At 48.9% G+C, this 25288-nt stretch overlaps 1 protein-coding gene across 1 annotated transcript in view; it reads left to right on the top strand.

Moving 5' to 3' along the window:
- The window catches only part of LOC144799874 (beta-1,4-galactosyltransferase 1-like), a 292530-nt gene that overhangs the window by 248924 nt on the left and 18318 nt on the right, over nucleotides 1–25288 (top strand). The window contains exon 5 of the mRNA XM_078671475.1: nucleotides 6036–6158. Within this exon, the coding sequence (XP_078527601.1) occupies nucleotides 6036–6158 (123 nt within the window). The remainder of the gene's footprint in view (nucleotides 1–6035; nucleotides 6159–25288) is intronic.

Raw genomic sequence — 25288 nt, 5'->3', positions numbered from 1 at the left:
GCTGTATATGTTACTAAACTTAGAAAATGAGGGTTGGATTCCTTGGGGAAAAAATGCTCCCTTGAATTTGCATGTGTGGGGACCAATTGTCTCCTTGTATCTCCTTCATGAAGGATAGATATCAAAATTCTTATTTTTGAAAAGCATGCATAAGCCAATACAGTTCTATTCCAATAAGAGGTGAGGTGAAAAGGTGTGGAGCAGCAGCCAGGGCAGCTGACTCCAGAACATGGGAGGGGGGGAGGGGGGGGGGGGGAACGAGGGGGGGGGGGGAACATGGGAGGGGGGGGGGGAACATGGGGGGGGGAACATGGGGGGGGGGGGACATGGGGGGGAACATGGGAGGGGGGGGGAACATGGGGGGGGAACATGGGGGGGGGAACGAGGGGGGGGGGGAACATGGGGGGGGGAACATGGGGGGGGGGGACATGGGGGGGAACATGGGAGGGGGGGGGGAACATGGGGAGGGGGGGGGGGGAACGAGGGGGGGGGGGGAACATGGGAGGGGGGGGGGGGGACATGGGGGGGGGAACATGGGGGGGGGGGACATGGGGGGGAACATGGGAGGGGGGGGAACATGGGGGGGGAACATGGGGGGGGGAACGAGGGGGGGGGGGAACATGGGAGGGGGGGGGGGAACATGGGGGGGGGAACATGGGGGGGGGGGGACATGGGGGGGAACATGGGAGGGGGGGGGGAACATGGGGGGGGAAACATGGGGCGGAAACATGGGGGGGAAACATGGGGGGGAAACATGGGGGGGGGAAACATGGGGGGGGGAACATGGGGGGGGAAACATGGGGGGGGAAACATGGGGGGGAAACATGGGGGGGAACATGGGGGAGGAAACATGGGGGGGAAACCATGGGGGGGGACATGGGGGGGGGGACATGGGGGGAAACATGGGGGGGGACATGGGGGGGAAACATGGGGGGGGGACATGGGGGGGGAGCATGGGGGGGAACAAGGGGGGAGCAAGGGGGGGAGCAAGGGGGGGAGCATGGGGGGGAACATGGGGGGGAACATGGGGGGGGAACATGGGGGCGGGGAACATGGGGGGGAACATGGGGGGGGGAACATGGGGGGGGAACATGGGGGGGGACATGGGGGGGGGAGGGACATGGGGGGGGACATGGGGGGGACATGGGGGGGGAAACATGGGGGGGGAAACATGGGGGGGGGACATGGGGGGGAAACATGGGGGGGACATGGGGGGGAAACATGGGGGGGACATGGGGGGGAAACATGGGGGGGGGGGACATGGGGGGGGAACATGGGGGGGGAACATGGGGGGGGGAAACATGGGGCGGAAACATGGGGGGGGAAACATGGGGGGGAAACATGGGGGGGAAACATGGGGGGGGAACATGGGGGGGGAAACATGGGGCGGAAACATGGGGGGGGAAACATGGGGGGGGAAACATGGGGGGGGAAACATGGGGGAGGAAACATGGAGGGGAAACCATGGGGGGGGGACATGGGGGGGGACATGGGGGGAAACATGGGGGGGGACATGGGGGGGAAACATGGGGGGGGACATGGGGGGGGAGCATGGGGGGGAACAAGGGGGGAGCAAGGGGGGGAACAAGGGGGGGAACAAGGGGGGGAGCATGGGGGGGAACATGGGGGGGAACATGGGGGGGAACATGGGGGGGGGGGGACATGGGGGGGGGACATTGGGGGGGACCAGAGGACCATGGGGAGGAACATGGGGGGAACATGTGGGGACCATGGAGGGGACCAGGGGACCATGGGGGGGGACCATGGGACCATGGGGGGGGACCATGGGGGCTCATGGTTCGATCCCTGGGGCCGGCGGCTGGCCAGCCCAGCACCTTGTGACTCTGGGCAATAGCTCGCTAAATCTTCCCAACATCCCCCAGCGCCACAACACCTCTCCGGAGGTAGCTGTGTGCACTTTACAAATGCTGGTATTTCATTTCATAAGTACCAATCTTTGTTTGATTAGTATACTTATCCAATTTCGAGGTTTTTACAGTTGTCTTTGAATGATTCACTTTATGTTAAGCAGCTAGTTCAGAGTGGGTGACATCACTTTGCCACATCTAATGACAATTTCCTATTTGGGTCTCAACAGGAGGGCATTTGCTAACTTTGCCTGACTCTCTATGGCTCCCCAGTTCACACTTAGCCTCCAGTCCAATATTGTGCTTGCAGGACCCCTGGGTCTTTGTATGTCAGCCTTTTCTCCCATTATTTTTTATATATTTTTCCAGAAAGCCTCAAGGTGGTGGCAATTCCAAAATTTCCCCTACCATGCCTACAGCTCTGCCATAAAGTCCAGATTTTTCTTTATTTGAGCGATGAAGCTACCATGCTGCAGATTATAACAATATTGCAAGTCATCGAGGAGTTCCATGAAGAAACAAGGGTAAAACAGAGTTTGGATGTAAGGTCTTGCAGTTCCTTTATAAGGTCCGGTAACACCATGGGGACTTGCAATATCCTTTTAACGCATGGAAGAGGGAATTTTATACCTTATAATACATGGTAATATTGTTGCACATCCCACATACCCATGGTTTCCTGAGATAGCCTGGTTGCAGACATAGATAAAAACAAAATAACTGGAGCAAAATTCAATACCAAAAAGCAGTTAGTGGTTTCTTGCTAAAAAAAAAGTATTAGAGTCAGTTTGATGTAAATCAGATTTAAAATGCAGTAGCTCAGAGGGGGTGCAAACATGCGGAGAGATTCTATCATTCCTGTAATGACCCACAGCACCAAAAATAAACATGTTACAATGAATATCTCCTTTCAGTTGACACTGTTCATCTCAGAAAAACAGATCAGAAGACAGAAAAGCCAGTTTTAGTTTCTCATTTTTAGGTCTCTCCTGCAACAGCACGTGCACGCCATGTGCTCTCACTTGCAAGAGATATTGTATACACCAAGGGGCTTGCAGCCCACCAATTGGTTACCATTTTCTGGCTTCTTTGTCACTCTTATGTATTGCCTTCTAATTGTCCAGAGTGGGCTGGCTTCTATTCCTTTTATTTTGGCTGGAGCATGGACCAATGACTGATTGCTTCAGCTTGATTGCTGTCCTTCCGTTGATCGCACCACGATTGAGGTTCTATTTTTCTTTCATTAGTTATTTTTGTTTCTTCTCTCTCACATGTGATGCTTCTTAAATCCCTCACCCCTGGTGCCTTCCCCTCTGTTGTCCGCGTTACTGATATGAGATGATGTAGAAAAGGCCAGCGCAGGCTGTCGTAGCACTTTATCCCAACGTTTTATGGGCTCGTTTGACAACGCAGCTGTCGCCAGCCAATTATGTGAGCATTACTAGAAAGGGCCGTTTGGCTGCGGCCTCATGTCGAGAGCCAGCAGTACATATTTGATTGGGCAGAAGTTGTGTGCTTTCACAAAAAAAGTGTTTTCCCTCCACACAGCTGTGACCATTCTGTTTATTTATCCATCTGCCTAAGCTTGAACTTTCATGGGCACACACATGACCTTGGAATGCTATCACAGAGTCTTAGATAACTAGATCATTTATGTTGTTTTTCTCTGGCGGCAGCACAGAAGGGTGGACGGCCGTCATCAATCCACATGGATGTTTAGGTCTGGCTTGACAGTGCATCGATCCCCTGACCTTTAGACCCACATCGATATTGTTGTACAGTTCTTTGCTTCCGCACAAATACTTATCCATTCCCATGCTGTCTACGTGCAATGCTTCACACAACCATACAATATTCCTTTAAAGCTAGCCCTGTTGGCATTGTCAATGCTTGTTGTTCTTGTTTTATTTGTATGAATCGTCAGACTTCGGCCATGGCAAGCAGTTCCACTCCGATTTCCTAAAAGTCTCCCTGCCTGTGTTCTTCAGTAGTGTGAGCCACATTACATTAAAGCTCCATAGGGATGTTTACTAACCTATGCTTCTGCAGCTTTTTATAGGAAACCTAATGTTTTTGCTGCACAGTTGTTGTAGAGGCAATATGATGTTGGCTCTGACTGACGTTCCTGTGGGCCAGTGACTAATGGCTACTACTGGTCACATTTGGTACATTTGGCTGAAATTCCACACAGGAAATTCCACTTGCATCTTGAAACTGGTTGTGGTGTCTTTTTCTCCAACAGCGTGAGTTACCTTGTTTTTGCTCTGTCTATGTGGTCAGACTTCCGCAACATTTTTCATTGTCTCTTAACTAAGAACCATTTATAACTGGTGAACTGGAATTTGAAAGAACTTACCACAGTACACAGCCGCCTTTATATTTGCCAATGAGACTCAAGGGGAGTAATGGTAGAGTTTCTGATTGTTTTCACCCTTTAACACACTTTTTTCAACTTATGCACACCCCACCGTGTTCTCTCATGTAGTATATGACATTTTAAGAAGGCACTACAAAATGCACAGATACTTTACTGCAGCACATGAATGGAATTGCCCTTTGGCAGTGCCCAAGCATGCCCATTCTGATAGATACATCTGCCGTGTGGATTCCTCACCTTGTGAATATCCCCCTGCGTCAGCAACATTCGGAAATTCTTTTCGTAGCTTCGCGCGGACGTGGACGTCATAGAGGCACGGCATCGCTCGCGACTCCGCTGACGTCACCGACGCCTATAATAGGCCCACGCCGGCGTGATGACATCAGTTCCCTTTTTTCCGCGTCGTCGACGCTAACGGTTTTCTAGGGATCGTCCGTAGCTTTAACTGTAACTTTGTTACTCTGTATTGTTAGTATTCCTTTATCTCCTCTTTCAACATGTCTTCGAAGAAGACGGGTTTTAAGGCCTTAAACTTTAAGCTTAACTTTAAACCTCTGGTGCTTCCTCTTCTGCTGCATGCTAAAAAAAAGTCTCACTTGTAGAGTAGTTTTTGATCCTGCACCATGGCAAAGAAGGAGACCATATTTAATAAATAAATTCCAAGGTAATCTCTTTCAGTCCTTTTGTAAAACAAATAATCTCAGTAGTGTTGTTAGGTTTTAAAATAATGTTATTCTCAACTTACATCTAATTCATGTCCAATTCAACAAGTCTTATAAATAGTTGCTTTCTTTAAGCTTTATAAAAATAACACTAATATTAGACATTTTTACTATATATATATTGCTGTCGCACTTTCTCATAAGTATGTTTTTAAAATAATATCACAAAACCCTATTGTAAACATTATTTCAATTAGACTTTTTTACATTAGAATGTTTCACACAGCCATTTTCATATCATTCAGTATATGTTTTTCATACTGGTTCACAAAATAAAGCAAGCTGGATAGTTTAATCAATTAAATGACAGAAAATTATACAATCAGGAATAAAAAATAAATTGTCAGTCTTGTTCTATCTTTACTTGTTAGACATCAATTGAATTGTTTAGTACGTTTTGTTTGTCCTTATTGCATATTGATATATATGTTCTAGCACATCCACAGGATTTCATTTCATAGATGCACACTTCTTAACAAAAGGCATTTCTCTTACAAAAATCTTTTTTTTTTTGTATGGGAACTCAGTCACAATGAGTATTTTGCACAGGCCAAATGTGATGACATTTTATGCTGACAGTTTTCATCTATTTCTCACTGTAGGCATTCAGTGAAGGGGACAGTGTTATTACAAAATTATGTTTCCAAACCATTTTAAAACATAAACTACTTGGACAAAGTTTACATTTCAAAAGGGGTGTGCAAATTGTTCCTGTTATCTCAAGTCATTCATATGATCAAACATTATGTGAAATCATGCATTATGCAAAATGTGCACTCTTTGCCACACTTTAAGCAAGACACATTTCAGTAATTATTCAAGATTACACCGGCGTAACAAACATTTAAAAATCCACAATCGATTTAAAATTTGTTGAAATTTGGCCAGAACTGCTGCTGGGTGTAAATATCTTTTTTTAATTTCTTTGTGGAAAGTTCAAAATAACTTTAATCTCATAATGGCAATTTATTTTATAGGCATCGATGCATTTCTTCAATAAATTCTAAAATTAAGTCTAAATATGAAACACAATATTAGAATACATTTCTCCACTTTTTCTTTTAACAGGTTACTGTATAACAATCTTTTTGGAGGGGTGACAGCCTTCTCCAAGACCCAGTTTGAAAAAGTGAATGGGTTTTCAAATGCCTTCTGGGGCTGGGGCGGAGAAGACGATGAAATGTTTTCAAGGTTTGTATGTACTACTCATTCCTAAATTTGGCAGACAACACTTTGAAACTAGTCGCTTGCAGTATTCCCGTGGAAGTGGAATTAGGCATTTTGTTTTTGGCTGAGTGTTCTTAAAAGCATTCAGAAAAATGCAAGAAACGCTTTTATTTCATGCAAGATTTCAACACAGTGAGCTATCCACACATATTTCCTAATTACAGTAATTAGAAAGAACAATTACTAATTGTGTGTGCAGATTTTTTTATATAGTTGTCAATGAAATGTACAGTGATAGTGAAATAATCAACAAAAGCTCAGCTGGCAGAGTTTACACCATGGGAGTAATTTTCAACAAGCTAACAAATCGTGGGGGTAATTTTCAACATAATAAACACACAAATTGGACCTGAGGAAATGTAAAGACCACAAGAGGCAGATTCCCCACTCGTGTAACTGAAAAACACAATATGGCCCACGGGGTCTAGAAATCTATTGATGGGGTATTGAAGTATCCCTTTCTTAGGACGAATACCCTCACCCACCCAAAGGTGGCATGCTTCATCATAGGTGTGAGAAGTTGGCCTGATAGGTGATGTTTCCAATTCTGGAACCACCTATTATCAGACCAAACAATCCCTTATGGTGTCTGGTTGTAAGTCAACCTTATTAGACAAGCTATCCTAGGGGTAGCATGGACTAAGCAGCCTAAAGGCTTAACTTAAGAGGTCGTGTTAAGCGAGCTGTTTTACCACATACAATCCTGTAGTACCTAATGAAAGGACACCACACAAGTATATATTATAAAAATATATGTATTTATTACTAAAAACAATCCCCAGTATTCTTTATGAATAAAGGGGCACAAGCGTTAAATCAAAAGCGCTGTTTAAACATACAAAGTTGCACAATTATGGATGAGGGCAGGGGGCCACTCAAACCATATACTAAACAAGTGGTATAAGAGATGCCACTCGAGCAGTGGTTAGGCCTAGGGCCTAGGGAATCGCTGGGAGCAGTCAGGACAAGCAATGCTGAAGTCGGGAATGGCCCTCGGGATTCGGGAGATGTGCGGAAAGCGCACGCACGCACCAATGTTAACCAATGGTGCGTAAAAGTTGTAAAGTTAAAGTTAAAGGACACTTCCGCTGAACCTAGAGGAACAAAACTTAACACACAGACCCTAGAGGTGTGCACCAGTGTGGGAACACCGGCGGAGCAAAGTTACCTCACCCACAGGAAGTGGGTGCACAGGGTCGAAGTGGCGTCGGGTTCTGACACACAGGCTCTTGGTGCTTGAAGCTGAAAGGGCTGCAGGCGGGTTAAAGATGAAGTGTCCGGTGGAGTCCAAGGGTGGACTCAAGTCGAAGGGTACCTGAAAGCAGAGGGGACAGAGTCTGGGTCACTCAGCAGTGACCAGGGTGGAACCAGGACGGAACCAGGCAATGTCGGGCGCAATCAGGTGGTCGTCGAGGAGCTTCTCTCCGCTGTCACGTGGGCTCTGGGGCATCTGCGACGTCCAGGAGCAGGTCACGATCTGTCCCACGCAGGCTCTCACCGTCGGTGCAGTCGGCTTCAAGTTTGGAGCAAACAACACTTGGCAAGAGCAATCCACGCGGGATCGGAAGATTGCTTCTCACTCGGACCGGGAAGGTCAGAGTCGGGGCTCCTTTTCAGGGGAGCTGGTGTGGATCTGGAGCAACCAGATTCACGAGTCTTCTTCGTAGTTTCGTCGGCACAGGGACCACTAGCCAGCTGGCAAGTGACCGGGCCAACGCGTTGAGCCAAATGGAGCAGAAGGGCCCCACGCAGCACTCGTCGAGTGTGGAGGGCTGAACTTCGGCTCAGGAGTAGCTCAGGGTGGGGGCTTCTCAAACCCCGGTGCACAGCTTCGAGGGTCACTCGTGGGCTGCACGGTCAGCGTCTCGTGGTCAATTCAAGATGGCGTGCCCCACGCTTCCGGTCGCCTCCACGGGTCTCAGCTTCGCAGGGACTGTGGATCGGGCGGTTGGAAGGCAGGCAGGCTTGATCTCGTCGATCTCAGTCGCTCGAGTTCTGGCGGGAACTGCAACTAAGTAGACGTCGAGGGCTGGATGGTGCCTGCTGCTGCAGGGTGGTCACTCCTTGACCACAAGGGAGATTCTTCGGGCTTCCACGTTGAGATGGAGGGCGAAGGGTCCAGAATTGCGTTTCAAATGTTTCTTCCAGGAAATCTGATGTGCATTGGCACTGCTCCCACTCTTATTCGAATCTGGGGGGCGTGATTACCTGCTAGGTCCCCCCCTATGGGTGGGACCCAGGAAGTGGGTGGATACACCCCCTTCCTTTGATCCAGGCCGCCCTGGCACGAGGGCTGGAGTGCCCCAGAACCGGTTTGGCCGGATTATGCAAGGGGCAGCCTTGTGCGCCCCAAGCAGTGTCTGGTTTCTTTCAAACCTCCCTGCTACAATCCACTATCTCCTGTCTGGAGGGCGGTGACACCCTCCTGTGACAGGAAACCCTTTGTCCAGGACCCATTTGGTTGAGTTTCGGTCAACTGCAGGGGTCCAGACATTTGTCTGTGGCAGAGGCATCCATTTTGTGGATCTTAAGGTCTTTGGAGAAATTAACCGCATTTAAGTAAAGCAACATGTCTTACCCCTCTAGAGGGGTGGAATGCTATCCCCGTCGCCAGAACTGGCGAGGGGATAGTATTCCAAATCGTATGACACCTTACACGACATGTTTTGACAAAGCCAAACCAAAGTTGCTATTTAACCGCGAGGATTATAAGGCACTTAAGAGTATATGGTATGGCATTATCCTGAAACAGCTTAGGGAGTTGTTCCCGACAGCTGCAGACAGGCTCAGCTCATGCTAGAGCTCCATCTCACATAAAACCACGCACTCTGCCTCCAGGATTGATGAGGCCTTCCATAGGAGTGGCTCACAGGTTTACATGTGTCCAGATATAGGTTTAGATATAGGTATACTATATCTAAGCAAGGGGTGATTACACCACCTTACTCCAGCTGAGTGATCAGCCAGTTGTGTCAATTTAAGAACCAGCCAGGGGTGGCAAAAGATATGCTGCAGCCCCTGGTAGGCCTTGGTGGCCCCTATGCCCTGGGCACCTATAGTGCATTATACAGGGGCTGACAAGGAGTCCATTTCCAATTGGTATGTGCCTATAGCACATGTGTCAGTAATTTAGTGAGAGAACAGCAGGCTGGGGGTCTGATCAGCAGGCCCACAGCCTCAGTAGTCGAAAACCAGTGAAGCAAAAAGCAAAAATTTGGGGTGACCATAGGATAGCAGACCCTACTCTCCTACACAACCCCCCCCCCCCAAACGCAGGGACATTAAACTAACCTTGACCAGATAAGTCTTCATGTTCTAAGTGGAAGTACCGGGAGAGACCATCTGCATTACCATGGCCAGTCCCTGGGCGGTGCTCCACTGTAAAGTCCATCCCCTGTAGGGAAATGGACCACCTGAGCAGTTTGGGATTTTCACCCTTCATCTGATTAAGCCATAAGAGGGGCTTATGGTCTGTCTGCACCAGGAAGTGAGTTCCAAACAAATAGGACCTCAACTTCTTTAATGCCCAAACCACAGCAAAGGCCTCCCTCTCAATGGCTGACCAACGTTTCTCTCTTGGGGTTAGCCTTCTGCTAATGAAAGCAATAGGCTGGTCTTGACCATCTTGATTAAGTTGTGAGAGCACAGCTCCCACCCCCAACTCAGAAGCATCTGTCTGTACAATGAACTGTTTGGAGTAGTCAGGACTCTTCAGGATAGGTGCAGAGCACATGGCCTTCTTCAGGTCATCAAATGCCTTCTGACAGCTAACTGTCCACTGAACCTTTTTTGGCATCTTCTTGGATGTCAAGTCATTTAATGGTGTCACTATAGACCCATAGTTCTTCACAAACTTCCTGTAATACCCAGTCAGGCCCAAGAAGGCTCTGACTTGTGTCTGGGTAACTGGAGGAGCCCAGTCCTGTATGGCCTGGATTTTGCTCTCCAGTGGCTGAACCTGGCCTCCACCTACTAGGTGGCCCAGGTATACAACCTTACTCTGCCCTATCTGGCACTTAGTGGCCTTGATAGTTAGGCCTGCCTTCTGCAGGGCCTCCAAAACTCTCTTCAGGTGGATCAGGTGATCCTCCCAGGTGGAGCTAAAGACAGCAATATCATCTAGATATGCTGCGCAAAAGTCATCCAACCCAGTAAGGACTTGGTTCACCAACCTTTGGAAAGTGGCAGGTGCATTCTTCAAACCAAAGGGCATTACCACAAACTGATAATGTCCACTAGGGGTAGAGAATGCTGTCTTGGCTTTTGACTCCTCAGCTAGTCTGATTTGCCAGTAGCCAGCTGTCAGATCGAATGTGCTCAGAAACTTGGCAGAAGCCAATCTGTCAATGAGCTCATCTGCTCTTGGAATGGGGTGAGCATCTGTCCTAGTGACAGCATTGAGACCCCTGTAGTCCACGCAAAACCTCATTTCTCTCTTTCCATCTTGGGTATGAGGTTTTGGCACCAGGACTACTGGGCTGGCCCATGGGCTCTCTGATGGCTCAATCACTCCAAGCTCCAACATCTTTTGCACCTCAGCCTTGATGCAATCCCTGACATGGTCAGGTTGCCTGTAGATCTTATTCTTCACAGGCAGACTGTCACCAGTGTCCACTACATGGGTACACCAGTCAGTCTGGCTGGGTGTGAGTGAAAACAAATGCCTGTGGGCCTGCAAAACTTGTCTGCAGTCCATCTGTTGCTGGTCAGTGAGGCTGCCTGCCAAGGCTACTCCATCAACTGAACCATCATCAGGGTTCTGAGAAAGCAGGTCTGGGAGAGGGTCACTCTCTTCCTCCTGATCCCCATCTGTGGCCATGAGCAAGCTCATGTCCTCCCTGTCCACAAATGCTTTCAAGCGATTCACATGGATTACCCTGTGAGGGCTCCTGGGTGTTCCAAAGTCCACCAAGTAGGTGACTTCTCCCTTCTTCTCAATAATAGGATAGGGTCCACTCCATTTGTCTTGGAGTGCTGCTGGAGCCACTGGCTCCAGTACCCACACCTTCTGTCCTGGTTGGAACTCTACCAGTACAGCCTTTTGGTCATGCCAAGCTTTCTGTAATTCTTGGCTGGCCTCCAGGTTTTTGGATGCTCTTTCCATGTATTCAGCCATCCTGGAGCGGAGACCAAGTACATAGTCCACTATGTCTAGTTTTGGTTGTTTGAGAGGTAACTCCCATCCTTCCTTCACCAAACACAATGGACCCCTCACAGGGTGGCCAAACAAAAGTTCAAAAGGGCTGTAGCCAACCCCCTTCTGTGGGACCTCTCTGTAAGCAAAGAGCAGGCAGGGTAAAAGAATGTCCCATTTCCGCCTGAGCTTCTCTGGTAATCCTTTTATCATGCCTTTAAGGGTCTTGTTAAATCTCTCCACAAGCCCATTGCACTGTGGATGATATGGGGTGGTAAACTTATAGTTTACTCCACATTCCTTCCACATTGCTTTCAGATAGCTAGACATAAAATTCGTGCCTCTATCTGATAGTACCTCCTTAGGAAAGCCCACTCTTGAGAAAACTGCAATGAGGGCCTTTGCCACCACAGGTGCTGTGGTGGTCCTTAGGGGAATAGCCTCTGGATACCTGGTGGCATGATCCACTACCACCAGTATAAATCTGTTCCCAGATGCTGTTTGGGGGTCCATTGGACCCACAATATCAATTCCAACTCTCTCAAAGGGGACCCCCACCACAGGTAGTGGTATTAGGGGGGCCTTTGTTGTGCCACCTGACTTACCACTGGCTTGGCAAGTGACACAGGAGCGACAAAACTCCTTGACATTTTCTGACATGTGAGGCCAGTGAAAGTGTGAAACAAGCCTGTCCCACGTCTTGTTCTGGCCTAAGTGTCCTGCAAGGGGAATATCATGGGCCAAGGTAAGAAGGAACCCCCTAAACTGCAGAGGTATAACCAACCTCCTGGTCATGCCAGGCTTGGGGTCTCTAGTCTCTGAGTAAAGGAGTCCATCATCCCAATACACAGTATGGGTACCTTGGGCATCCCCAGCAGCCTCAGCAGCAGCCTGCTGTCTGAGGGGTTCAAGGGAAGGGCAATCTAATTGAGCCTGCCTCAGGTCTGCCCTTGAGGGTCCCCCTGTCCCCAGAAACTCAACCTGGTCAGGTTCAAGCTCCTCAGAGACAGTCTCCTCTTGGACTGCAGAATCAGTTTCCTCTGAAACTTGATCCTCAACCTGGGGCAAGGTGGAAGGCTCAGCCTTTCCTCTCTTGCTCCTTTTCTTGGGTTGTGGTTGGTCTATTGTTCCAAGATCCACCACTGGTTCAGGAAGGCACTTCTTAGCCTGAGCCCTTGTCATGGCAAGGACATGCTCTGAAATCCCTAGCATTTCTGCATGAGTCCTGTACTCCACTTCTGACCATGCTGAGCTTTCAAGGTCATTGCCTAACAGACAGTCTACTGGTAGGTCTGCACTCACCACAACTTTCTTTAGGCCATCAACCCCTCCCCAGGAGAAGTTCACAACTGCCACACTATGGGAAGTAGTAGAGTTGCTTGCATTGGTTACTAGGTAGCTCTCACCTAGTACAATCTGTCCAGGGTCCACAAAGTCAGGTGTCACCATTGTGACACTGGCACATGTGTCCCTGTAGGCTTGAGCCAGTTTCTCATTAATTAAGGGAGTCTGCCTGTATTTGCCCAGGTTACTGGGGCTCACTGCAGTGGGCAACTCAATGTCCACATCATACAGGAGAACTGCCTGTGTAGGGATTCTGACTAGGCCAGATCCTACTTCAATACCCAGGGTCAACCCAGCTACACCCTTGGACTGTGTTCCACCACTGCTTACTGTACTTGGGGTTGCAGTTGCTTTAGGAGCTGGAGTGGTGGGAACTGGATTTGCCTTGGTGCACTCACTGCCCCAGTGTGAAACTGATTTGCAGGTATTACACCAAGGTGTCTTTGGACCTTTGTTCTTCTTCTTCTTGTTTCCATTTTGGGAACCACCCTCCTTACTATTAGTTTGGGGGCCTGAAGACTTCTGGTCTTTTTCTTTATCTTTCTGATTCTGATTACCACCCTTCTGGTCTGTTTTCTTCTGGTCACCACCTTGGTTCTGGGGTTTCTGCTTAATCCTTGTTCTGACCCATTTGTCTGCCTTCTTTCCCAATTCTTGGGGAGAGGTCAGATCAGAGTCAATAAGGTATTGATGCAACAGCTGGTTTGTGCAGTTATTAAGGATCTGTTCTCTCATCATAAGATTGTACAATCCTGTATAGTCTGAAACTTTACTTCCCTGCAACCAACCCTCCAAAGCCTTAGTGGCACACTCAACGAAATCAGTCCAGTCTTGAGTCTGTGCTTTTTGGGTGTCTCTGAACAACAACCTGTATTGCTCAGTGGTTAGGCCAAACCCTTCAATAAGAGCACTCTTCAAAACAGAGTAGTTTTTGGCATCCTCAGGTCTAACTGTGAGGAGCCTGTCCCTCCCTTTCTCAGAAAAGGAGTACCACAAAATTGCAGCCCACTGATCCTCAGGAACCTGCTGTACCATGCAGGCTCTCTCAAGAGCAGTCATCCATTTGTGGATGTCATCCCCTTCTTTAAAGGGGGGCACAATTTTTGTCAGGTTTCTATTGTCATAGGCCCTGTCTTTTTCTCTTGGAAATTTGCTGCCACCAGTGGCATCTAAGCCACTTAATTTCTGCTCTCTTGCCAAGGCAAGTCTAGCTTGAGCCAAGGCTACCTCCTCCCTCTCTATCTGGAGTTTGACAGCCCTCATTCTGGCCCTATGCTCTAGCTTTTGAGAAGCACTCATGCCTCTCTGTGATTCTCTGGAGGCACTAGAAATAGGAGAGTCCCCTGAGGGAGATCTCACTCTTCTGTTGCCTGGGAGAATAACATGGTGGGTTCTGGGGAGGTGCTGGCCCTCTCCATTCCCCAGTAGGTCCAAGTTGGCCTGGCTAAGCCTGGCAACTGGGACCTGGCTACCCCTCTGATCCTGATCTTCTAAGTCCTCAACTTCTGAGTCCTCCTCCTCCTCTTCTTCTTCCTCATCTTCCTCCTGAGGGGGGTCAGTTACAGGGGGGTTCCCTCCATTTCCTGTTTCTAGGGAAGCTTCCTTTGCCCTTTCTAAGTCATCCTGCTCTAGGATTTCTACCAGGATTTGGCAGGTGGGGCTTCTGCCCCTTTTTAACCCTCTTGCTTTGCACAAGGCAATCAAGTCTCTTCGGGTTAGTTTGTCATAGCCGAAAGTTGCCTGGGTAAGGTCAACTGTCACAGGAGTAGACCCTGAGGCTTTTCCTGTGTCAGACATGACTACTAGTGAGGTGTAAGTGGTGCACTTACCTACACTAAGTGTTTTCCTACTGTACCTTGCTAGTGAGTTGTAGTCAGGGTGTGCTAATCCCTTTAATCTACAACTACTAAGTTCAGTAGAACTTAATATGCTAAGCTTTTGATTTATATGTACCTAGAGGTACTTGATGTGATCTTTCAATTTGATACAAAGATTGCAATGGTAAAACAACAGCAAGCTCAAATCCGCACCGCTGCTCACCAATGTGAGAAGTTGGCCTGATAGGTGATGTTTCCAATTCTGGAACCACCTATTATCAGACCAAACAATCCCTTATGGTGTCTGGTTGTAAGTCAACCTTATTAGACAAGCTATCCTAGGGGTAGCATGGACTAAGCAGCCTAAAGGCTTAACTTAAGAGGTCGTGTTAAGCGAGCTGTTTTACCACATACAATCCTGTAGTACCAAATGAAAGGACACCACACAAGTATATATTATAAAAATATATGTATTTATTACTAAAAACAATCCCCAGTATTCTTTATGAATAAAGGGGCACAAGCGTTAAATCAAAAGCACTGTTTAAACATACAAAGTTGCACAATTATGGATGAGGGCAGGGGGCCACTCAAACCATATACTAAACAAGTGGTATAAGAGATGCCACTCGAGCAGTGGTTAGGCCTAGGGCCTAGGGAATCGCTGGGAGCAGTCAGGACAAGCAATGCTGAAGTCGGGAATGGCCCTCGGGATTCGGGAGATGTGCGGAAAGCGCACGCACGCACCAATGTTAACCAATGGTGCGTAAAAGTTGTAAAGTTAAAGTTAAAGGACACTTCCGCTGAACCTAGAGGAACAAAACTTAACACACAGACCCTAGAGGTGTGCACCAGTGTGGGAACACCGGCGGAGCAAAGTTACCTCACCCACAGGAAGTGGGTGCACAGGGTCGAAGTGGCGTCGGGTTCTGACACACAGGCTCTTGGTGCTTGAAGCTGAAAGGGCTGCAGGCGGGTTAAAGATGAAGTGTCCGGTGGAGTCCAAGGGTGGACTCAAGTCGAAGGGTACCTGAAAGCAGAGGGGACAGAGTCTGGGTCACTCAGCAGTGACCAGGGTGGAACCAGGACGGAACCAGGCAATGTCGGGCGCAATCAGGTGGTCGTCGAGGAGCTTCTCTCCGCTGTCACGTGGGCTCTGGGGCATCTGCGACGTCCAGGAGCAGGTCACGATCTGTCCCACGCAGGCTCTCACCGTCGGTGCGGTCGGCTTCAAGTTTGGAGCAAACAACACTTGGCAAGAGCAATCCACGCGGGATCGGAAGATTGCTTCTCACTCGGACCGGGAAGGTCAGAGTCGGGGCTCCTTTTCAGGGGAGCTGGTGTGGATCTGGAGCAACCAGATTCACGAGTCTTCTTCATAGCTTCGTCGGGACAGGGACCACTAGCCAGCTGGCAAGTGACCGGGCCAACGCATTGAGCCAAATGGAGCAGAAGGGCCCCACGCAGCACTCGTCGAGTGTGGAGGGCTGAACTTCGGCTCAGGAGTAGCTCAGGGTGGGGGCTTCTCAAACCCCGGTGCACAGCTTCGAGGGTCACTCGTGGGCTGCACGGTCAGCGTCTCGTGGTCAATTCAAGATGGCGTGCCCCACGCTTCCGGTCGCCTCCACGGGTCTCAGCTCTGCAGGGACTGTGGATCGGGCGGTTGGAAGGCAGGCAGGCTTGATCTCGTCGATCTCAGTCGCTCGAGATCCGGCGGGAACTGCAACTAAGTAGACGTCGAGGGCTGGATGGTGCCTGCTGCTGCAGGGTGGTCACTCCTTGACCACAAGGGAGATTCTTCAGGCTTCCACGTTGAGATGGAGGGCGAAGGGTCCAGAATTGCGTTTCAAATGTTTCTTCCAGGAAATCTGATGTGCATTGGCACTGCTCCCACTCTTATTCGAATCTGGGGGGCGTGATTACCTGCTAGGTCCCCCCCTATGGGTGGGACCCAGGAAGTGGGTGGATACACCCCCTTCCTTTGATCCAGGCCGCCCTGGCACGAGGGCTGGAGTGCCCCAAAACCGGTTTGGCCGGATTATGCAAGGGGCAGCCTTGTGCGCCCCAAGCAGTGTCTGGTTTCTTTCAAACCTCCCTGCTACAATCCACTATCTCCTGTCTGGAGGGCGGTGACACCCTCCTGTGACAGGAAACCCTTTGTCCAGGACCCATTTGGTTGAGTTTCGGTCAACTGCAGGGGTCCAGACATTTGTCTGTGGCAGAGGCATCCATTTTGTGGATCTTAAGGTCTTTGGAGAAATTAACCGCATTTAAGTAAAGCAACATGTCTTACCCCTCTAGAGGGGTGGAATGCTATCCCCGTCGCCAGAACTGGCGAGGGGATAGTATTCCAAATCGTATGACACCTTACATGTTTTGATAAAGCCAAACCAAAGTTGCTATTTAACCGCGAGGAATGTAAGGCACTTAAGAGTATATGGTATGGCATTATTCTGAAACAGCTTAGGGAGTTGTTCCCGACAGCTGCAGACAGGCTCAGCTCATGCTAGAGCTCCATCTCACATAAAACCACGCACTCTGCCTCCAGGATTGATGAGGCCTTCCATAGGAGTGGCTCACAGGTTTACATGTGTCCAGATATAGGTTTAGATATAGGTATACTATATCTAAGCAAGGGGTGATTACACCACCTTACTCCAGCTGAGTGATCAGCCAGTTGTGTCAATTTAAGAACCAGCCAGGGGTGGCAAAAGATATGCTGCAGCCCCTGGTAGGCCTTGGTGGCCCCTATGCCCTGGGCACCTATAGTGCATTATACAGGGGCTGACAAGGAGTCCATTTCCAATTGGTATGTGCCTATAGCACATGTGTCAGTAATTTAGTGAGAGAACAGCAGGCTGGGGGTCTGATCAGCAGGCCCACAGCCTCAGTAGTCGAAAACCAGTGAAGCAAAAAGCAAAAATTTGGGGTGACCATAGGATAGCAGACCCTACTCTCCTACAATAGGGGATCTCCTCGCACTAAGAAGCTAGTCGTAGTGCGTCTACAACCCCCTCACTGAGAGGAAGGTTCTCAGGGATGTTTTAGTGGAGATATTGAGGTGTGCTAAGCCTCTAGATGAGCTGGGTGTGAAAGAAATGTGAGAGGTGATTAAAACTGAATCAGTGGTGTGGTGGGCAACTGTATTCTGCCATAAAATGTTCAGGATTAAAACATAAGGCTGAGACAGGGAGTGATTCAATCTGTCACAGCAAGAGGATGGTCGACATGCTTCTGCCTAATACTCCCAAAAGAGATGTAGTGGCTTTCATCAGGACTAGAATCAGTGAAAGAAAATAATAGTGCAGTGTTCACTACTACTAATTAAATAAAGTGGAAAAAAGTGTGTATATTGATACTTATATACAACCAGTAGTTGGAGTGAACTTTCACTCAGTCATGAAGTATATTGGTCAGGACAACTCCCTGAATCGTCGGGTGAGCGAACGGAAAACCAAAAACCTTGGCAGTACAGACTCAAGGCGATATCCAATTCCTTCACTTCCGATCAAACCACGTCTTCTCAAGTGAAGGATTTTGATTCCGCCTTGAGTCTGTACTGCCAAGGTTTTAGGTTTTCCGGTCGCTCATCCGACGATTTGGGGAGTTGTCCAGACCAATATACTTCATGACTGAGTGAAAGTTAACTCCAACTACTCGTTGTATATAAGTATCAATATACACACTTGTTTCCACTTTATTGAATTAGTAGTAGCAGACACTGCACTTTTATTATCATTCACTGATTTTGACCCTGATGAAAGCTGCAACATCCCTTTTGGGAGTATTAGGTCGAAACATGTCGACCATGCTCTTGCTTTGACAGATTGAATCACTCCCTGTCTCAGCCTTATGTTTTAATCCTGAACTGTGGATGCCAGAATAATGTTGCCCAGCATACCACAGATTCAGTTTTAATCACCGCTCTCATTTTCTTCACACTGTCTCGCCTCATCCAGCTAGAGGTTTAGCACACCTCAATATCACCACAAAAACATCCCTGAGATCCTCCCTCTCAGTAAGGGGGTTATAGCCCGCACTATGATTAGGTTCATAGTATGAGGAGATTCCCTATGATGAAGCATGCCACCTTTGGGTGGGTGAGGGGATTCATTCTAAGAAAGGGATACTTCAAAACCCCATCAATACATTTCTAGACCCCGTGTCCCATATTGTGTTTTTGGGTAATTTTCAACAAACATTAATTTGAAGTTGCATTTTCACTATTTGGTGAAGACTTTCGTGCACAGCCTGGCCCGCTAAAGTGAGTAATTAATTTTGTTTAAGGGGCTCTGTGATCAGTGTTGGATCAGCCATCAAACTCTACATTAATTGAAGGGTTTCTAAGAAACTTTGTGGCTTTAAATCACAAAATGCTAGTGTTCAGTGTCATGCGGGTATGCTACTGTCACCTCAATTTAATTACTTTGTTCGATGTTACTTTGCAGGTAGGTGTTAACATGCATGTTGTAATGAATTTTACTTTGTGGGCCTTTCCTTCACTTCAAAGGTAAGTGTATTTTATATATATCCTTTTATGTCAGGCCGTATTTTCTCTACCTTTTCTACTTCTCTTTCTTGGCTCCTTTTCTTTTCTTTCTACCCTTTCTTTCAATTTTTATTGGTTTTCATCCTTCTATCTTGCTTTCTCTCCTTTCTCATTTTTTTGTCTTCCAATGTCTTTTTCTTTCTCTTCTTCTTTTCTTGTCTTTCTTTACTTCCTTTCTCACTGTTGTTCACTAATTTTTTTCTTTCTTCCTCTGCTTGTTTCTAGTTTCCTTCTTTCTTTGGTCATTGTTGTTTATGTTCTTATCTTCTTCCTCACCTTTATTCACTCAATTTCGTTTTTTCATCGTTTTCAGTCATTTTCTTTCCTATGGTTTAACTTTTTCTTTCTTTCTTCCAACGACTTTCCTTTAATTCTCTTTTTATTTCTGTTTGACCTAATTTTCTTCATCACTTCCTTTTTTCTTACTGCTTTCTTAATCTTTCTAGTTTTCTTTTTGGCTCTTTAATTTCTTTTCCATTATTTAATTATTTCTGCTTTTCCTTTCTTTCTTCATTCATTTGTATTTCTTCTTTATTTGCTTTTTTCCTTTTATCTGCTCCATTTCTGCCTTTCATTTTTCACCCTTCTTCCTTTTACTGTTGTTTCCTTTTTTCCCTCTTAATCTCCTTTCTTTGATTCTTCCAACCTTGGCGTGCCTTCCTCCCAGCCTTCCTTTCTTCATATGCGTTCTCTTATTTTTTCCTTTACCCTCTTTTGTCTTCCTTTTTTTTACTCCTTCCTTTCTTCCTTTCTTCCCTCCTTTCTCTTGTGTTCTCTTCCTTCTTTTCTTCTTTCCTTCGTTCATTCTTTTCTACTGTGCTTCTTTCCTTTTTCCTTCCCTTCTGTCCTGACATATTTTCTTTCAATTCCTTCTTTCTTTACTTTCCTTCAGTTCTTCCTTCTTTCCTTCGTTTTACTTCTTACCTCCCCTATTCATTCTTTTTTCCTCCCCATTGTTCTTTCCTTTCATCGTTCGCGTCCTTAATTTTTTCCTTCCTTGCTTCCTTTCCTTTTTCCCTTCCATCATTCTTCCCTTTTTCCTACGTTCCTTCTTTCTTCCTCTTTCCTTCCCTTTTTCTCCTTTCCTTACTATCGTTTATACTTCCCTAATTTTTTCTCTCATTCTTTCCTTTTTCTTCCATTTCCTCCCTTGCTTCCTTCCTTTCGATGTTTCCTTCCTGTACTTTTCTTCTTCCTTACTATCCCTTTATTTCCACCCTTCTTTGCTTTCTCTTCTTTCCTTACTCCCTTCTCTTCTTTTCTTCCTCACTTCTCTCCTATGTTCCTTCCCTTTCTACATTTCCTTTCTCCTTACCTTCCACCCTTCTTTCCTCTGATTCCTTACCTTTCTTTCATATACTCTTTTCCTGTCCTTCCCTCCTTCGCCTTCCCTTTCCTCATTTTTATCTCATTCTTTTCTTCCTTTTCCCTTAAATTTGTTCCATTCTTCCTTCTTTTTCTTAAATCCCTTTCGTCTTTCTTTCCTTCTTTTCCTACATTTTCTTTCTCCTTTACTGTCTTCCTTGTTTGTTACATCTTTACTTTCTTACCATTTTCCTCCTCTCTTCACCCTTAATTTTTCCCTATTCCCTTCTCCCCCTCCCTCCCCTCCCCTCCGCTCCCTCTCCCTCCCTCCCCTCTCCTCCCTCCCTCCCTCCCCTCTCCTCCCTCCCCCTCCCTCCCCCTCCCTCCCCCCTCCCTCCACTTCCCCCCCTCCCTCCCCTTCCCCCCTCCCCCTCCCCCTCCCCCCCTCCCCTCTCCTCTTCCTCCCCCCTCCCTCCTCCCCCCCTCCCTCCTCCCCTCCCCTTTCCCTCCCCCTCCCCCCCTCCCCTCTCCTCTCCTCTTCCTCCCCCCTCCCTCCTACCCCCTCCCCCCTCCCCTCCCCCCTCCCCTCCCCTTTCCCTCCCTCCCCCTCCTCGACTTCATCAAAGGTGAGGGCTCTTTTTTTTGTTAACTTCCCCTTCCCTCCCTGCCCCTCCCCCCTCCCTCCCCCTTCATCCCCTCTCTCCGATCACCCTCCCCCTTCCCTGCCTCCCTCCCCTCCCTTCCCTCCCCTCCCCTCCCTCCCCCGTCCCCTCCCTCCCCTGCCCTCCCCTCCCTCCCCTGCCCTCCCTCCCTCCCCTGCCCTCCCTTCCCTCCCATGCCCTCCCCTCCTCTCCTCCTCTCCCTCCCTCCCTCCCTTCATCAAAGGTGAGGGCTCTTTTTTTTTTTCTTAACTTCAGTAAAAGGGGCGGGGAGAGCTCGTTTTCCTAGCATTCTAATTGGCTTCGACTGCTGCCTTTCCATTGCAGAGCTTTTTTTTTTTAATTGTTACTAGCGTGCTGATTGGCTTCGGCCGTTCAGAAACTGTTACTTCTCCTTGCTGATTGGCGTCAACTGCTGCCATCCCATTGCAGAGCTCTAGTTTTTTACTTGCTTGTTGATTGTCTTTGACTGCTGCCCTCTCATTGTAGAGCTCTATTTTTTTGTCTTTTTACTTGCTTGTTGATTGTCTTCAACTGCTGCCGCCGTCCCATTGCAGAGCTCTAGTTTTTTACCTGCTTGTTGATTCTTTCCTCCTTTTCCTGCATTTTCTTTCTCCTTTACTGTATTTTTTTGTTACATCTTTACTTTCTTACCATTTTCCTCCTCTCTTCACCCTTCATTTTTCCCTATTCCCTTCTCCCCCTCCCACCCTCCCCCTCCCTTGCCCCCCCTCACTTGCCCCCCTCCCCCTCCCCTGCCCCCTCCCCCTCCCCTCCCCCTCCTCTCTCCCCCTCCCCTCCTCTCCCCTCCCCCCTCTCCCCTCCTCTCTCCCCCTCCCCCTCCCACCTCTCCCCCTTCCCTCCCCTCCCTCCCTCCCCCTCCCCCTCCCCCTCCCTCTCCTCCCCTCCCCTCCCTCCCTCCCTTCCCTCCCTCCCCCTCCCCTCCCCCCTCCCTCCCTCCCCTTTTCCCTCCCCTCCCCGACTTCATCAAAGGTGAGGGCTCTTTTTTTTTGATAACTTCAGTAAAAGGGGCGGGGAGAGCTCGTTTTCCTAGCATTCTAATTGGCTTCGACTGCTGCCGTTCCATTGCAGAGCTCTTTTTTTTAAAATTGTTACTAGTGTGCTGATTGGCTTCGGCCGTTCAGTAACTGTTACTTCTCCTTGCTGATTGGCGTCAACTGCTGCCATCCCATTGCAGAGCTCTAGTTTTTTACTTGCTTGTTGATTGTCTTCAACTGCTGCCGCCGTCCAATTGCAGAGCTCAAGTTTTTTACCTGCTTGTTGATTCTTTCCTCCTTTTCCTGCATTTTCTTTCTCCTTTACTGTATTTTTTTGTTACATCTTTACTTTCTTACCATTTTCCTCCTCTCTTCACCCTTCATTTTTCCCTATTCCCTTCTCCCCCTCCCCCGCCCCCTCTCCCTCCCCTCCCACCCCCTCCCCTCTCCCCCTCCCCTCCCCCTCTCCCCTCCCCCCTCTCCCCTCCTCTCCCCCCTCCCCTCCCCCCTCTCCCCTTCCCCTCCCCCCTCTCCCCCTCCCCCCTTCCCTCCCTTCCCTCCCTCCCCCCTCTCCCTTTTCTCTCCCCTCCCCGACTTCATCAAAGGTGAGGGCTCTTTTTTTTGTTAACTTCAGTAAAAGGGGCGGGGAGAGCTCGTTTTCCTAGCATTCTAATTGGCTTCGACTGCTGCCGTTCCATTGCAGAGCTCTTTTTTTTAAATTGTTACTAGCGTGCTGATTGGCTTCGGCCGTTCAGAAACTGTTACTTCTCCTTGCTGATTGGCGTCAACTGCTGCCATCCCATTGCAGAGCTCTAGTTTTTACTTGCTTGTTGATTGTCTTTGACTGCTGCCCTCTCATTGTAGAGCTCTATTTTTTTTGTCTTTTTACTTGCTTGTCTTCAACTGCTGCCGTCGTCCAATTGCAGAGCTCAAGTTTTTTACCTGCTTGTTGATTCTTTCCTGCATTTTCTTTCTCCTTTACTGTATTTTTTTGTTACATCTTTACTTTCTTACCATTTTCCTCCACTCTTCACCCTTTATTTTTCCCTATTCCCTTCTCCCCCTCCCCCACCCACCCTGCCCCTCCCTTGCCCCCCTCCCTTGCCCCCCACCCTTGCCCCCTCCCCTCCCCTCCCCTCTCCCCCTCCCCTCCTCTCCCTCCCTCCTCCCTCCCCTCCTCTCTCCCCCTCCCCTCCCTCCTCCCTCTCCCCTCCCTCCCCCTTTCCCTCCCCCTCCTCCTTTCCTCCCCCTTTCCCTCCCCCTCCTCCCTTCCCTCCCCTCCCTCCCCTTTCCCTCCCCCTTTCCCTCCCCTTCCCTCCCTCCCCCTTTCCCTCCCCTTCCCCCTCCCCCTTTCCCTCCCCTTCCCTCCCTACCTCCCCCCCCTACCTCCCCCCTTCCCTCCCTACCCTCCCCCCTCCCTTTTCCCTCCCCTCCCCGACTTCATCAAAGGTGAGGGCTCTTTATTTTGTTAACTTCAGTAAAAGGGGCGGGGAGAGCTCGTTTTCCTAGCGTTCTAATTGGCTTCGACTGCTGCCGTTCCATTGCAGAGCTCTTTTTTTTAAAATTGTTACTAGCGTGCTGATTGGCTTCGGCCGTTCAGTAACTGTTACTTCTCCTTGCTGATTGGCGTCAACTGCTGCCATCCCATTGCAGAGCTCTAGTTTTTTACTTGCTTGTTGATTGTCTTCAACTGCTGCCGCCGTCCAATTGCAGAGCTCAAGTTTTTTACCTGCTTGTTGATTCTTTCCTCCTTTTCCTGCATTTTCTTTCTCCTTTACTGTATTTTGTTGTTACATCTTTACTTTCTTACCATTTTCCTCCTCTCTTCACCCTTCATTTTTCCCTATTCCCTTCTCCCCCTCCCACCCTCCCCCTCCCTTGCCCCCCCTCCCCCGCCCCCCCTCCCCTCCCCTCCTCTCTCCCCTCTCCCTCCCCCTCCCCCCTTCCCCTCCCTCCCTCCCTTCCCCTCCCTCCCTCCCTTCCCCTCCCTCCCTCCCTCCCTTCCCCTCCCTCCCTCCCTCCCTTCCCCTCCCTCCCTCCTCCTCCCTCCCTCCCTTCCCCTCCCTCCCTCCCTTCCCCTCCCTCCCTCCCTTCCCCTCACTCCCCTCCCCTCCCCCCCCTTCCCTCCCTCCCCGACTTCATCAAAGGTGAGGGCTCTTTTTTTTGTTAACTTCAGTAAAAGGGGCGGGGAGAGCTCGTTTTCCTAGCATTCTAATTGGCTTCGACTGCTGCTGTTCCATTGCAGAGCTCTTTTTTTTAAAATTGTTACTAGTGTGCTGATTGGCTTCGGCCTTTCAGAAACTGTTACTTCTCCTTGCTGATTGGCGTCAACTGCTGCCATCCCATTGCAGAGCTCTAGTTTTTTACTTGCTTGTTGATTGTCTTTGACTGCTGCCCTCTCATTGTAGAGCTCTATTTTTTTTGTCTTTTTACTTGCTTGTCTTCAACTGCTGCCGCCGTCCAATTGCAGAGCTCAAGTTTTTTACCTGCTTGTTGATTCTTTCCTCCTTTTCCTGCATTTTCTTTCTCCTTTACTGTATTTTGTTGTTACATCTTTACTTTCTTACCATTTTCCTCCTCTCTTCACCCTTCATTTTTCCCTATTCCCTTCTCCCCCTTCCCCCCGCCCTCCCCGCCCCCCTCCCCCTCCCCCTCCCCGCCCCCCTCCCCCTCCCCCTCCCTTGCCCCACTCCCCCTCCCTTGCCCCGCTCCCCCTCCCTTGACCCCCCTCCCCCCTCCCTTGACCCCCTCCCCCTCCCTTGACCCCCCTCCCCCTCTCATCCCTCCCCCCCTCCCCCCCCTCCCTCCCTTCCTTCTTCCATCCCTCCCCCTCCCCCCCTTCCCTCCCTCCCTCCCTCGACTTCACCAAAGGTGAGGGCTCTTTTTTTTTGTTAACTTCAGTAAAAGGGGCGGGGAGAGCTCGTTTTCCTAGCATTCTAATTAGCTTTGACTGCTGCCGTTCCATTGCAGAGCTCTTTTTTTAAAATTGTTACTAGTGTGCTGATTGGCTTCGGCCGTTTAGAAACTGTTACTTCTCCTTGCTGATTGGCGTCAACTGCTGCCATCCCATTGCAGAGCTCTAGGTGTTTACTTGCTTGTTGATTGTCTTCAACTGCTGCCGCCGTCCCATTGCAGAGCTCTAGTTTTTTACCTGCTTGTTGATTCTTTCCCTGCATTTTCTTTCTCCTTTACTGTCTTCTTTTTTTGTTGCATCTTTACTTTCTTACCATTTTCCTCCGCTCTTCACCCTTCATTTTTCCCTATTCCCTTCTCCCCCTTCCCTGCCCC

This window comes from Lissotriton helveticus, chromosome 12, assembly GCF_964261635.1.
Source record: "Lissotriton helveticus chromosome 12, aLisHel1.1, whole genome shotgun sequence".
NCBI lineage: Eukaryota > Metazoa > Chordata > Amphibia > Caudata > Salamandridae > Lissotriton > Lissotriton helveticus.
Note: the sequence above shows the minus strand (reverse complement) of the source record. Positions and strands in the feature narration are given on the sequence as shown.